This window comes from Eutrema salsugineum, unplaced genomic scaffold, assembly GCF_000478725.1.
Source record: "Eutrema salsugineum unplaced genomic scaffold, Eutsalg1_0 scaffold_2, whole genome shotgun sequence".
Taxonomy (NCBI): domain Eukaryota; kingdom Viridiplantae; phylum Streptophyta; class Magnoliopsida; order Brassicales; family Brassicaceae; genus Eutrema; species Eutrema salsugineum.
This window is the reverse complement of record NW_006256829.1, coordinates 2,496,264-2,510,824: the sequence shown is the minus strand read 5'-3', so window position 1 is coordinate 2,510,824 and position 14,561 is coordinate 2,496,264. Positions and strand designations below refer to the sequence as shown.

Sequence of the window (14,561 nt, the reverse complement as noted above, 5' to 3'; positions counted from 1 at the left end):
AGATGTTAAAAGGGAAAAACGGCGTCCCACGACCCTCGATGACTTGCGATGGTTTTTAAACTTTTCATCGAAATAAAAACTATGAGCCGGATTTCAGGCCTTTTATAATAGGCCCAATTGTGAGAAGCCTATCTATAAGCTATACATTATCATCTGCCATATTCGTTTGTGAAAGTTAATAATAATTAATAAATATAGTAAATAGCTAAATACTAAATACTGTCACTAACGAACATTACCAATATTTATCTGACACACCTTTCTTCTTCGATTCTCTCTCTACCCGCGAAAACCCTAAGACGATTTATATCCTCCGGCGAGAAGAAATTTATTCTCCTCTCCGTCCTCTCTAAGATACGACGCCTTCTACAGGTTTTCATCTTCAAACTATGCCCGTTTCTCAGGCATCGATTAAGTTTGATTAACGATTTTCGATTACGTTTTACTCATTTCCTTGGTCTTTTATGTTCTTTGGATTCATTTCCGAATTTTGATTTTAGTTTCTCTCAAACTTTTTAGCTGAATTTCTGTTGATTTGATTTTCAGCTTCTTCTGGGATTTCTCTATTAGTTTACTGTTCCTTTTCCTGAGTTTTCATTTTTCATAATCTGAGGCTTCTGAAATTCTCTCGATCGATTCTAAAGACTAAGTCTTGTTAGTGAAATTTGGTATTGTACGCTACCTGAACTAAAGTTTGATGTGCTATTTCTCTTGTTGATCTGCCATTTGTTTGTGCTATCATCTGGCAGATAGATTTTTATCGCTTGTCTTGTAGCCCTTTTGCTTTTTCTTTCATTTCGGATTCACTAATTTTGTTTTCATTCATTTCTTGTTTACAGATCTGTTAATATAAGTCAGAGAGAGAGATTCGAGTTTGCAGTTCCCATCAACCGCTTTCTCTGCCCTCGATGTTGTCTCTGATCTCTTTGTCCATAGATCCAGGCTTTGTCTGATTTCTCTTCTTACCTCCTAGAAACCGTTAAGCTCCTTGATGCTCGTATTCTCTTCCCTGTCTATGACTCCAATTCTGATCCATCAAAATCTCCGTGTCTTTGGCCCTGGTTTGAATCCCTCTTTCCCTTACTGCATTGCTAATCATTCACTTGCATCTCCCTGATTGAGCTTGATCCACTTCAATTGAATCATCTATCTGCTTCTCCCATCAGTGGCTATTCTGTTGATTTTGTTTCTGGTTTCTAGCTACAAGTAGTACCACCTCCTTAAAGACATTCTTGGATAAGGGTGAAACCGAACAATCATGTAAATCTGAGTGACTCCTAGAATCTCCCTGTCTAGTAAGTTGTCTTTCAGGAAATCTCTTTTGGTTTTTTCCTACGTGGAACCAAGTCAGTTCCGGTTTAACTGCAAGATGCTCCAAGAGCAGCCGGTTCCTATCTCTTTCCGGCGTAACTCATTTCGACGCCGGTCCATGAAAACGGGTGGTGAGAGAGACGACAGGGGCTGGACTCCGCTCCACATCAAAGCCCGAAAAGGCGATCTCAAAGGTGTGAAAGAGCTCCTTGACCAAGGAACAGACGTGAACGCTCTAGCTTGTGGACCAAAATCAAAAGGAGTGACTCCTCTTCACCTTGCAGCCGAAGGTGGCCACATCGAAGTCATGGACTTGCTTCTTGAACGTGGAGCCAACATTGAAGCCAGAACTTGGGGTGCTTGTGGCTGGACTCCTCTCCATGCTGCAGCTAAGGAACGGAAGAGAGAAGCTGTGAAGTTTCTTGTGGAGAACGGTGCTTTCTTGCCCGATGATATAACCGACAGTAGATTCAACCCGCCGGTTCATTACTGTCACGGCTTGGAATGGGCTTATGAGGAGTTGAAGAAACTTAGTGGAGAGAGTTCTTCTTCATCTGGTGGAGACACTTCTTGCAGTTCTGAGAACTGAATCCTTGTTTTTTAATTGTTGTTTTCTTTCTTGCAGTGACTTGTAATGTCTCAGACACTGTATGTGTAATATTTTGATACCGTTTGATTTGGTTGTTTTGGTTTGACATGTAAAACATCACTTGTTTCATCCTCGGTTATCTATCTGGTTCTGAAATTTGTTTGTTCCCATTGAAACCAAATAAATTGATGAATTTTTTAATTTATTAAAATGATACATTTGTCACCAGCATTAGATAATAGATACAATTACCAAAAAAAAATACATCTTTTCTCTGTTTTTTTCTTTCCAATAGACAAACCCATAAACATCATGAACAAGCAGAAGCATCAAAATTAGGTAACACAATGAACGACATCGACAATGGCAAGACATTAACCGGAGAGTTCACACCACGGAGGACCGGTTCAAGATTGGGAATGTCTCCAGTTGCCGTCGGTTTTAACGGTTTACCATTCAAGTTCATAGTCTTACTCCTGAAGTCACCGTTTTCTGGTGTCAGATGATACTCTTCTCTGTTCAAATAACCATCCGAAGCTTTGCTTCCAATCCAAGAAAAAGGTTTCTTCAAAGTATCCAACAATGACTTCTTCCTCTGCTTTGATTCCGCATTCAAAACAATGTTCACGCCATTGCTAACGCTAACCGTAAAACACGTTTGATTGCTTAGATTTATCAGAAGCATCGTAACACCCGCCTACAACCAAGAAGAAACCAAAAAAACAAAGCTTAAGTAATTTTCTAACCGAAATACGTATACGAGAGGAACATGAATAAATAAGAACTCACTCTTCCTTTAGAACAATGCGCGTAAACCCGTAGATGCGGCGGACCATCTGACCGAACCGCAAGAACCCCTTTTCCCATTAACCGATGCCAAAGCAGTGCACTGTCCCGCCCAACAGAAAACTCAGTTTTTCAAAACTTCAAGAATCAAGACAAATCAAGCTAAGAGTTCTTGGTTATGGACTCTCTCTCTCTCTCACCTATAGTAATCCGGATTTGGAACAAACGTTCCCTTTTCGAGCAAACCGTAAAACCCACCAACCAAAGTCTGTCTGCAGTAAACTTTAGTGTTGTGTTTCGACGACATTCCCAGCTGATCTAGGTACCTTAAAAAGATTAAGATCAAAAGATGTTTCTTTTAGATCTAAAAGAAAAACAGGGGGAAAAAAATCCAAGAAATCCGGAATTTTTTTTTTTTTTTTTTTTTTTGGTTTGAGTTAATTTTACCAGAAGCTGTCTATGAATGTATCAGAAACATGACGGCCACCACTATTGTAAGCTCCACCAGACTCTCCAACCCAAGGAGAAGCCCACGGTCCATGTTCTTGAATCGTCTGGTTCACGTTCTTGAATGTTTCTGATATTTTGCTTAAGTAACTGGGATTCAGTATCTTCTTCACCAGCTCAGGATCATTCCCTGCAAGACTCAAACATACAAGGCATCCATTTCCTCTGAGAGAGAGAGAGAGAGAGAGAGAGAGAGAGAGAAGTAATGGTTTTAATTTGATTTGATTCTCTTATACGAAACCAGACCTGAACCGAGATTGTATATATGATGAGTGACAACGTCGACAACACCTGGACCAGAGATCTGAAGAAGTTTGGAGTACCATTGTTGCTCATAGAATCCTCCAGGAGCGACAAGCGAAGGCTTGGTTAACTGAGAATCTTTATACACTTTGTTAATTACTTCTCTAAGTACAATCAAGTCTTTCCCGTAAAGCTCTGCGCTCACGCTTGCACCAACCCCGTTTCCGCTCAGCTCATTTCCTAAACCGATAACAAGAAAGGTAAGAAAATATGGGAGCTAAAGAAAGCGACTTTTTAACAAATGTTGTGAGATATCTTCTTGTTGCTATTACCGAATTCCCAAGAATCTATAGCGTAGCCCTTTGAAACTGTGTAGTTGATGAAATCTTGAGTGTTGATGTGATTCCATGCCCCTCCCCACGCATTTCCACGGAGTTTGTGTCTCCCGTGCAAAGCGTTTAAACCGAAAGTCACTATAGCTCTGTCCCAAGAAAACATGAATAATTCAAAGATACTTTTTTCTAAAGGGGAAAAATGTGAATCTTGATGAACGAAACCAAAACCGAAGGCTTACCCGGTTTCGGTTAAGAAACTGTTGAGCTCATCCCATCTTTTCATATGCAAGCATCCTTTAGAGAATCCAAATAACCCACTGTTCATTTTTCTGAATGGACGACAAGGAGTTTTGAGATTTCCTACGTCGTAAATCACTTGATCTTGCAGCGAACCGCCTATTCTTATCCTCAATGGCTTGAAGGCTAAACAAACACAAAACTCCAGATCACTACAAGTTTCAGAAATCAATAACACACGAGCAGGATAACATTCGATTTGCGTGGTGTAAACCTTGAACAGCTTTAGCAAGAAGAGGACGAGATAAGTCCTGAAAAACATTCAAAAGATCAAACATTTCAATCTCAGTCTCGAACTTTATGAATAGTCTAATCGTAAAGACCACAAGGTTATTACCATATTGATAACTGAAGAGTAACCCCAGGGACAATTGTCATAGTTGCACTTGTCATGTGGCCACCAGTCCAATGTCGCACAGACAAAGTTCTCGTCGGTCTCAGAGATTCGACTAGCTCCTTCGATAACGATCGATGCATGTTTCACGTCTTGAGCCATTGTTGTCTCTGGGACTAGTAGAAGACAACTCAAGAAGACAAAGAAGCAAACTTTGAAGCCCATTGTTTTGTTTTTGAGCTTCACTGTCCAAAGCTTTTTGCAGCTAACTTTCCCTGTAAAAGTCTAAAACATCAAGAAGAAGGGAAATCTAAAACATTAAAAAACAGAACTTTAACCTCTGCAATTGTCAGAACAAGCAAGTGATTACATGTGAAAATATATGAATAGAAAAAGGAATAAACTTATTCTTTTTCCTGCCATATTAGGATAATTGTGATTACAAGCAGGGAGTTAGGTGTAATTAACCCATTAAAGAAGAAAAAAAAAACTAAACTTTTGCTGACAACATCAAGAAGAAAGAAAGGCTAACCTCTACAATTACCAGAACTAGAAAGACAGGCTTGCGTGTGGGAAAGATATGTGGAAGAAAAAAGAAACAGGTAGGTTTGTATGATTATAACCAGAGTAGTTGACTTCAAATGCAATTAGCACAATCCCTTAATTATGTAATTAATTAGTCAAATTAATGTTTTCCGACGACACATGCTCGTAAGCATTAGATGAGTCTAGCTGGTTTACAAAAACAAATCGTCTCTTGAATTTTGCGGTTTCGAGTTTAAAGTCCGAATCGGGTTAATTTACAATTAAAAAAAGCATAAAAAGAAAAAACAAACAAAAGAAGAAACTAATTAGAGAACAAGAGTCAAAGAGTCACTCGATGACGATAACAGACGATTCAAATTCTCAGGTAAATCTCTTATAAAAATCACACATGTGAGAAGGATCTGCAGTTTTAAAATGATATCTGAGATCAAACTCGGATATCTGGAATTTCAAGTGAAAAGATATAAAAATACCGATATAAAATCATCAGATTGAGATACAAGAAAAGCAAGAACTGACCTGAGAATCCAGCTTCAATGGAGAAAACCGAGTCTGAAGCAAAAGGGTATCTGTAAAAGAATGTAATACTTTTGATAGAAGTTGAGTTTGATTTCGTAATTGTTCATGTGCCTTGATGACACTTAACGAGCAAAATCTGGCGGTGATGTAAGATCGGGTGAACTTTGCAATATGTCGGCTTCTCTATTTCACTTGCTGGAGATGTTGTTTTCTAATTTTTGTATCTTTCATTTTCTTTTTTGGGACTTTTAAGTTTTTGTATTATTTTTTTGGAGTTGGTGCAACTTGACGAATCAAACCTTCTCGAGAAACATGAGCTTTCTACCACTTTTTATTCGTTAATTTCCGTATTATTTGTTCCTGATTGATTAGGTTTACGGAAAAGCAGTTAGAGCATACCTTTGAAAACAAGTAAAACCGAATTTGGTGGGTGAAAAATAATACTCAGAACTTCTGTTTTTTTCTTTCATCAAATAAAATCTTTTGTTTAGTTGCTACTTGCCAGACGTATTTATTTTGGCCTCAAGCTTTACTTTTCCCCTTTATTTTTTCTTTTACTACTGAAGTTAAGTTTGTAGAATATTAGTTTGTAGATTAATAACACGATGATTTTAAGTTTAGCTTCTAGCTAGATTATCGTTTCCGATCTAAAATTAATTTTTGTTTTTATTCAAAGACTTTTCACATAAATCATCTACACACACAAAAAAAAGTAGCTTTCCAAAATATTTTCTATCATACTTTATATTTTTGTTTTTCCAAGCACAAGTTGCACTACCAATTAATAATATCTAGAGAATAATGCAAACACGATAGATCTGAAAGAATATTTTTCCTAGTTGCTTCCGCTAAATGAAGGAAGTTTAGACAAAGCAATCCAGATTATAAAACAAACACATTTTTAAGAATTAAATAGCACCAAGAAAAAGAGCAAATAAGCTAATGAGAAATAATGTGGTGTCAGAAAGAAAGAAAGAAAGCACAATTACTTGTAATTGTAAAAGTGGGAAGGTGGTTCGAGTCAGTCGGTCCAACTCCACCCATCTGTATCATTCCAAAGTCAATTTAGTCAGTATTGTCACGTGTCATGCTTGAAACAGAAGCAAGTAGCTGAACAACAGATCTGTCCTTTTCTTTTTTTCTCTCTTTTTAAAAAAAAAGGATTTTCGTCCATTTCTTTTTTTTCTCTTTTCAAATTCTATATTTGTCAACCCAATTCATACCCTCTCTTTTTAACTTGTTTTTTTCGTAATTAGTAGTGCTCTTCAAGATTTAGTAATGGTGGTGAATATTTTGTTGTTATCAATTATTCTTTGTCTAAAACTCTAATTATTGCTAAGTTTTTGGTTGGCAATCCTCTATATATACAAACTGAAGATCTAAAGCTTGGAACACAAGGAAAAGAAGACCCTCTTGTGAAAAATAATCTGAAAATCCAATAGGCTATATAGCATTTACGCAACGAAACTCGTCTCCCCGTTTTCCAATTGGGCTTAACTATATGGGCTTAATATTTTGATCCATAATGATTTGTCGGACCGACTTTATAGGAAGAAACCACTTATAGGAGAGTTGATGTTTCTTGGTCAGAATCTTTCCTCGGTCTTGTCTCTACCGGCTCTACGGTTATGCGAGACTGCAATTAGATTCGCTTAATATTTTAAATTTAATTCTATTTAGATCATATTTTATTTTTGTGGCATTTATTAAAAATTATTTAAAGGATCTCTGTGTTTTTTTTTGGAGTCAGCTACTCAGCATCTAGATCTTATCTTTTTCAGTTTATAATAAAAAAAAAATCCAAAGTCGGTCCATCGCGGAAAGCATCATTCTTTAGAAAAATACAAAAAGACTTGTTTGATATCTCCGATCCGTCAAAACCTAAAAGCTACATCGATTTAATATTTTACTAAATTTGATACATTATTAATATGGACTACTATGAGTTTTATAATCTGAGTTTGTTTAATTACACCATCATAAATCTTTGACTTAATTTCAATTAATGAAATTAAAGGCTTTTCCTTTTCTTTTTTTTGTTGGGGTCAAAAGAAATTCGGTCTTAAGATTATGAGTTTTTGACTAATAAAATGTGTTACTCAATTTATTTGAGTATTGCACAAATCATATGGCTCTGTCTTAGTGCATTAAAACCATCAGCCCAAAACTGAAAACTTAAGGAAAAAAATCTCAAAAGACTCTCACCTTCCCTCTCTTTCTTGACCTCATTTTTTCCTCTGTTGTCAAATTTTGTAGGTGCGTTTTTCTCTTCCTAAGAATGAAATCTAACTTTCTCTTTCTTTTTTTCTCTGAATTTCTCAAATCACTCTTCGTCCTCTTCTGGGAAAAATATTAGCTTTTCTAAATTTCTTTATTTTTCGGTTTCTTAGTATATGTTCTTCACTTTCAAAAACCGTTGAGAGTTGGGTGATCTAAAGGTAGTATCTTTATGTGCACCTCACATTTTCATTACAGTTGACTTCGTTGTAGTTTTCTATGACTATGTTACTGTATTTAAATCTTGATCAAAACTTGAGATCCTGAACAAAATCTGCTCTCCTCTTTTTGTTTCTCCATTGATTTTCGATACATCGGATTGATTATTGAACTGAGTCATGATCAAATTTCGATTTTTTGTTGTTGTTGGGTGTTGATGTGATTGCTGATTTATGTCGACTCTCGAGTTTGATATTTCATGCAAGTTTTATTCTCTGCTGAAAGTAGAGATTCCTTTACATACATATGTTTTGATGTTTGAACCAAAGGACTCATTTTTTGGTAGATAATTTCATCCTCAAATATGTTTGAATGTGGTTTATTCGATTTGATCCGAGCCCAGAGAAAAACAGTTTAAGATCGAGAAACACTAATCAAACCGCTCTGTGCATTGTTTAATTGATTTCAAAGTAAATGCTTGGGCTCTCAAAATTGGAGATTTTGAAGATCAGAAAACCAATCTGGTTTCTTTGACTATTCTTCTGAAATCCCTGGATCCTTCAGTAATGTTGATATGTTTATTCTCTGCAGTTCTGATACATTGCAATGGCTGAAGAGAATATTCCACAAGTTGATGAGAAGTGTTGTTTGGATGATGCAAAACCAGTGGAGACCATTGAAGAAAACTCTGTTGAAACAATGCCTTTGATTGATGAGGAAACTCAAGGAGATGATGTTCCTCTTCCTCCAGCTGCAGTATCCAATGGTGATGTGAATCTGAGACGGTGTTCGAATGGAGCGTTAGATAAACGAGTACCAGGTAAAGCTCAGGTTCAAACACGTTACCGTGGGAACCAAATGAGTTCGACTCATGATCTATGTAAACATGGGAAGAGGCGTGAGGATGATTTTGTGACCAAACCGTGGAAGTTGGTTAAGAAAAAGAATGTTGAAAGCGGAGATTTGGTGAAAGGTGAGACTTTGGGCGTGATGAGGAAGTCGTTGGGAAGTGTTTCTAAACCGGAGAAGTCATTGCAGGTTGCAAAGAGAGCTGCTGCTGCTGCTAGTGAGGTTGTCAAATCTTGTGATGGTTTACTCGTTAAGAGATGTGAAACCAAGAGTACTAATCCGAGTGATGTAAAACTGGTCAAGAAGACAAATGTTGATGTTAAGAAGGTTTCAAGGATCAACGAGAACAAGAGTTCTAAAGAGGGTCTTTCGAAGAATCTGAAGAAGAAAGAGAAGATGAAGATTGATGAACCGGTTAGATGTGAAGATGTCTCGGATAAGAGGGTTTCAAGGAACAGCGAGAACAAGAGTTCTAAAGAGGATCTTTTGAAGTGTATGAAGATGAAAGAGAAGACGGAGATTGATGGACCGGTTAGATTTGAAGATGTATCGGAGAAGACTTTGTATGTTGTTGAAACTAGTATTGAGGAGAAGAAGATGAAGAAGAGGAGCATAAAAAGTGTCAAGAGTGAGATTCAGATATCTTCTGAGAAGAAAATCTTAAGAGGCAGTGGAAAGAAAAATCTTACATCTTTACCGTCGTCTTTGTCTCCATCCTCGGAGGAGGTTAAGGGATCGCGTGCTACGAGATCAGATCCTAGGCCAATAAGACAGACGACTTCCAGGTCCAAGACTGGTTTGTATGAGAAGAAAGAGATTGGTTCTGCAACTCTTGTAACTAACTCGAAAACCGAAAGCAAGGTTAGGCCAAAGAGGATTGGTTTAAAAGTTACTCCTCCTCCTCCTGGTCCTCCAACGAGGCCGGTTAGTTTCAGAAAAGGGAAAGTTCTTGAACCAAAACCAGAAGGTTCGACTCCAACATTGATCAAATTCAAAAAGAGAGTTGTTCAAGAAACAAAACTCAGAAGTGATGGGAACAAGAAGAAGAAGAACCTGAAAGATAAACGAGAAGGTGTTGGGAAAATGAGCAATAATAACGGTGAAGGTAAACGAGAGAAAGTTGTTTTGAGGCACAGAAAAGTGGAAGCAAAGAAGAAATTGCAGACACTTTTCAATAATGTGATTGAAGAGACTGTGAATAAGCTTGAAGAAGTGAGGAAGAGTAAGGTTAAAGCATTGGTGGGTGCTTTTGAAACCGTAATTTCTCTTCAAGATAACGATAAAACATCTCAGAAGAAGAAAGCTCAGAGAAAACCCACATCTTCACAAGTCGTTGAAGGCTAGTCCTTGGCTGCTTAAATCCAATATTTGTTACAGAAAAAGATAAAACTTGTGAATTTATGATACAGTTCTTGAGTTGGGAAAAAGTGGGTTTGTTTGTTCATGAATCTTTTGATGTAAAATTTTCAATAAAATCATCTAATGTACTTTCCAGTACATCTGGTTTCTTCTATGATGCCTGAGTTTAAAGATTTGAAGAGTATGTCTAATGAAACTGAATTAGACTGAATTAAAGAATTCGACTGAATTTGAAGGAAATAAGATTTCTATTAAATTCTTGTGTTATTCAATGAAGTATTCCATCAATTCTTTTAAATGTATGTGTTATTGGATCTAAGTATTTGCAGTCATTCTTTTGAAATGCTTTAAATTCTATTGTTATTAGATCCATGAGTATTTTAATTCTATTAAATATCTGTGTTATTCAATATTTGGTGGATTTAGTGGTAACCTCATTTACAAAGAATTGAATAGAAAATTGATTGTAAAATGTAAAGAAACAATTTTGTGCTTTTATGCTCTGAATTGCAAGGAATTATGAATTGGTCGTAATATTCTTTTTTTTTCTTTTTATCCAAAGGTAACAATCAAAACATTAGGGGCATTCTCTTTCACAGATCTTTTCAACTGCAAAACGCTATTCTCCTGTCCACTTCACCTGGTCGTACAAATTCTAATCAATATATAATATTATATATCATAGAATCTCTAGTTATCTATACATATATCCTAAAATCTCTACAAAACTTATCTATTATGTAATTTCTCTTCTATATATATAACATTGCATCTCTCTCTCAAAGCAACAAAAAAAAAACAATACCACTAAGAAAAAAGTTTTTTGCATTCTTGAAAGGAGTAGTGCTTGTAGTCAATTACATTGTTTTGTATACTTTTACTTATAATAAATTGTTTTCCATTTTTCTCGACAGGTCTTCCATCTCTCAATTAATGTTTTTTCATATGTTCTGTCATATATATATATATATTATATATAGAATTATTTTCACACATGCACATGTATGTTTATGTACGTTAATGTTCATGTAATTTTTTCTTAATTAGATGGAAACTGGAGAAGCTTCGCAACCAAAGAAAAAAGGTGGATATTTCCCGTGGACATCCCAAGAAAATCAATTGTTGAAATGTTTATTGGTGGATGGTATCAAACAGGGATGGCGCGACTCAAATGGTTCTATAAGCAAATCAACGATTGAGACGAGGATACTCGGCTGCAGTAAGACTTACAAAAACTATGTAAATCGAATGAAATCTTTGAAAAAAGAATATCAAAGCTATGCAGAACTTCTCCGATGTAGCTCTGGTTTTGGGTGGGATCTCATTTTAAAACAATTCACTGCTTCGGATGAGGTGTGGGAAGAATATTTTAAGGTATTTTTTAATCTCTTAAATATTATCATTAAAATTTCATAATTTTTTTTTCACTAATGAATATGTCACAATGATTCAGGGACACCCAAATCATGAATACATGCGGAGTAACACTTTTGAAGACTTTGAAGATTTACAAATCATTTTTGAAAGTGCTATTGCAAAAGGAAACAACGTGTTTGGACTAGGTGGTGATTCAAATGCTGCAACTTTTGAAGTTGAAAATGATGTTCAAGAAAGAGAAGATGTTCATATGGAGAATGTTTGTGAAGCTAACGAAACATCATATGAAACTCCTAAAGAAAAACTACCTTCTAGGAAGCGAGTCAAAACCCATGGTAATCCATCAGAGTCAATTAATCATGGTGATCGTTCTGAAAAAGTAATAACTGAAATGATTGGAGTTAGCACTAATCTCATAAATCTTATTCAACAAAGAGAAGAAAGGCCTCAAAGAGAAGAAGAGGTACGAGAAACTGAAAAAAAAAGAATAATGTTTGGGATGCTATTAAAGAAATTCCCAACTTGGAAGAGTATATTCGCTATGATGCGGTAACTAAGATTCATAAGCTGAAGATGAAAAACGTATTTGTCTGCATGTCTATTGAAGAACGTTTGGGTTGGATTCTCCGTAACACCTAGTCACCTAGAATACTAATTTTTTAGGATTTTGGCTATGCTTTGGCTATGCATTTGATAATAAATTTTAATAATTGTTTCAGTTTACTATTTTTATGTTTTCTTTTTTTTCAACAAATATGTCATTTGGATTTTAAATTAATAAAAGTTTCATTTTGAATAAATAATTTACTTTCTAATTGAATCTAGGTACTTTGTTAAATAGAATTTTACGAGTACCAGAACAAAATATTATTAATCGATCACTTCTTCCACTATGAAGTTAAGGTAACTTCATCATGAAGCTCGTAATGGGCTAAAAATTAAATTATGGTGGACCATTGTATTTGAAGAAAGAATTTCTAAAATATAATCCCAACAGAATAGGAATATTTTTTTGCACTAATTTCAAAACCAAAAGATATGTGCAGACGTGTTCATTGCAAGATTTAAAAACTATTTTAGATTTCCAAATTCAAATAATAAAACCAATAACATTTTTTAAAATATAAAAACTGTTTGATAATTTTGGTTAACAAATATGAGACGATCCCTTTAAAATAGTATTGTTTCTAATTAATCAGTATCATGCATAGAATCCCTAAAATATAGAATACAATTAGATTAAAAAATTAAAATATTTTTGAATTTGAAAACTTGTTACGTAGACTTGATACTTATATATAGCCTTCCCTAGCATTTATATTTTCAGAGAAAAAGAAAATCATTCAAACAAAAGTATAAGAACAGCAAAACATCCATACTTCGTAAATTAATTCTTCATTTCATAGTTCTTTTCATTTGTTGTATATTTATTTATATATATTATATTAGATTCTAACTGTTGTTTTTTAACAGGTTAATTTTGATGGACTCCAATTCATATGAAGAAGACAACACAAGAAAAGATAATGAACGAACAGAAAATGATGAGTTTGACACAATCATATCTTTAATGGTGGTGATGATGGCTATAGGAGTTCAATATCAAATCTCACAACAGTTTCTCATGGGTGATAGTGAACGTCCGATTCGTCGACCAGTGAGCCTGCTCGGAGGAGAATACATACAAAATGTATTAAAAGAAGATACTCAACATTTTCGGGTATTGTACCGTATGTTTCCAGATGTATTTTTGAAATTTTCAAAAATACTCAGAGAAAAAGTTGGTTTACAAGACACAAGATTCATATCTGTCGAAGAGATGCTTGGTATTTTTATGCTTACAGTTGGGCAAAATTCAAGATATTGCTATGTTAAAAACACATTTAAGATCCAAGTTTGCAATAAGCACCAGCTTTAATTGTATTTTAAGAGCTATACTTGTAATAGCTCCAAGTCTAATGGTGAAACCAAATAGTTCAGTACCTATGAAAATCAGAGAAAATACACGATTTTATCCATATTTTAAGGTATATTATTTCATCTCTTGTGTTATTTATGTTTAATATTTTTTATTTGAAATTATTTTCATCTTTTGTGTTATTTATATTTTAAATTTTTTTTCAAAATCTAATTAATCATTGTTTTTTCAGAATTGTGTTGGTGCGTTAAATGGTACACATATACCTGCAACAGTAATTGGACGTGATGTGGCAAGCTACCGTAATCGAAAAGGAGAAATATCACAAAATGTTTTAGCTGCATGTAACTTTGACTTGGAGTTCATATATGTTCTTAGTGGATGGGAAGGTTCAGCACATGATTCAAGAGTGTTAAGTGATGCTTTGACAAGAAGAACAAACAAATTTCAAGTACCTAAAGGTAAAAAAAAACTTATAAATCAAATTACATATCATATGTCTAATTATTAATAGTGTATTTTCATCTTAATTTTTAGGAAAGTTTTATCTAGTTGATTGTGGATTTGCAAATCGACTTAATTTTTTGGCTCCATTTCGTGGTGTTCGTTATCACCTACAAGAATGGACTGGTAAAGGACGTGATCCTAATACTGCAGCTGAGTTATTCAATCTTCGACATGCTAGTTTGAGAAATGTTGTCGAAAGAATATTTGGAATTTTTAAATCTCGTTTTGTGTTTTTTAAATCTCAACCTCCTTTTTTCTTACGAGAAACAAGCGGGATTAATATTAGCATGTGCAGCGTTGCATAACTTTCTTCGTAAAGAATGCCGTTTAGATTTAGGTGAATTTCCCGGTGAAGAAAACACTACCAATCAAGTTGATAGAGATGATTTGGAGACACAAGAGCAAGACAGAGAAATCGCAAATAATTGGAGAAAAACTATGGCTGAAGATATGTGGAGAGATGCTATAGGTTTAGAACATTCTTAAATATTGTTATGCATTTAATAAAAATTGCTACAATTCAGTCGTAGCTGCAGTTGTTTTTTTTTGTCTTTAATTTATGGAAATTTAGTAATAATGTTTAATTTTTTAATAAAATATTTATATTTTCTTACACAAAAACTGGAAAAAAACTAGTTTGTACCTATT

General features: G+C 34.9%; 3 protein-coding genes and 2 pseudogenes across 6 annotated transcripts; 4 read left to right on the top strand and 1 right to left on the bottom strand.

Annotated features, from left to right (window-relative positions):
* Nucleotides 1–237: 237 nt before the first annotated feature.
* Nucleotides 238–2,056, top strand: LOC18016634 (phytochrome-interacting ankyrin-repeat protein 1). Of its 2 annotated transcripts, XM_006399203.2 has the most exons (3): nucleotides 238–372; nucleotides 840–1,061; nucleotides 1,201–2,056. In XM_006399203.2, exon 3 carries the CDS (start codon nucleotides 1,370–1,372, stop codon nucleotides 1,898–1,900), a length of 531 nt encoding a protein of 176 aa, XP_006399266.1. In that variant the 5' UTR covers nucleotides 238–372; nucleotides 840–1,061; nucleotides 1,201–1,369; the 3' UTR covers nucleotides 1,901–2,056. The 2 variants fall into 2 exon arrangements, with proteins under 2 accessions (XP_006399266.1, XP_024011618.1); XM_024155850.1 differs by having other exon boundaries at nucleotides 840–2,056.
* Nucleotides 2,057–2,096: 40 nt separating this feature from the next.
* On the bottom strand, nucleotides 2,097–5,732 carry LOC18016633 (heparanase-like protein 1). Of its 2 annotated transcripts, none has more exons than XM_006399202.2 (10): nucleotides 5,468–5,732; nucleotides 4,406–4,677; nucleotides 4,283–4,319; nucleotides 4,011–4,194; nucleotides 3,769–3,917; nucleotides 3,440–3,676; nucleotides 3,134–3,323; nucleotides 2,887–3,012; nucleotides 2,690–2,789; nucleotides 2,097–2,597 (listed from the first exon to the last, which is right to left on the bottom strand). In XM_006399202.2, exons 2-10 carry the CDS (start codon nucleotides 4,625–4,627, stop codon nucleotides 2,211–2,213), a joined length of 1,632 nt encoding a protein of 543 aa, XP_006399265.1. In that variant the 5' UTR covers nucleotides 4,628–4,677; nucleotides 5,468–5,732; the 3' UTR covers nucleotides 2,097–2,210. The 2 variants fall into 2 exon arrangements, with proteins under 2 accessions (XP_006399265.1, XP_024011617.1); XM_024155849.1 differs by having other exon boundaries at nucleotides 4,406–4,687; nucleotides 5,468–5,731.
* A 1,926-nt stretch (nucleotides 5,733–7,658) lies between these two features.
* LOC18016632 (uncharacterized protein DDB_G0284459) lies at nucleotides 7,659–10,230 on the top strand. Of its 2 annotated transcripts, none has more exons than XM_024155668.1 (2): nucleotides 7,659–7,723; nucleotides 8,495–10,230. In XM_024155668.1, exon 2 carries the CDS (start codon nucleotides 8,510–8,512, stop codon nucleotides 10,094–10,096), a length of 1,587 nt encoding a protein of 528 aa, XP_024011436.1. In that variant the 5' UTR covers nucleotides 7,659–7,723; nucleotides 8,495–8,509; the 3' UTR covers nucleotides 10,097–10,230. The 2 variants fall into 2 exon arrangements, with proteins under 2 accessions (XP_024011436.1, XP_006399264.1); XM_006399201.2 differs by lacking the exon at nucleotides 7,659–7,723 and adding an exon at nucleotides 7,775–7,905.
* Nucleotides 10,231–11,158: 928 nt separating this feature from the next.
* Nucleotides 11,159–12,127, top strand: LOC18016631 (annotated as a pseudogene).
* Nucleotides 12,128–13,058: 931 nt separating this feature from the next.
* LOC112086739 lies at nucleotides 13,059–14,399 on the top strand (annotated as a pseudogene).
* Nucleotides 14,400–14,561: the final 162 nt, after the last annotated feature.

Coding starts and splice junctions, on each gene's coding strand:
- LOC18016634 (XM_006399203.2), top strand. CDS start 1,370: ATGCTCCAAGAGCAGCCGGTTCCTATCTCTTTCCGGCGTAACTCATTT.
- LOC18016633 (XM_006399202.2), bottom strand. CDS start 4,627: ATGGGCTTCAAAGTTTGCTTCTTTGTCTTCTTGAGTTGTCTTCTACTA. Junction 4,320..4,405: donor ACTCTTCAGTTATCAATATG/GTAATAACCTTG, acceptor AATGTTTTTCAG/GACTTATCTCGTCCTCTTCT. Junction 4,195..4,282: donor TCTTGCTAAAGCTGTTCAAG/GTTTACACCACG, acceptor GTGTTTGTTTAG/CCTTCAAGCCATTGAGGATA.
- LOC18016632 (XM_024155668.1), top strand. CDS start 8,510: ATGGCTGAAGAGAATATTCCACAAGTTGATGAGAAGTGTTGTTTGGAT.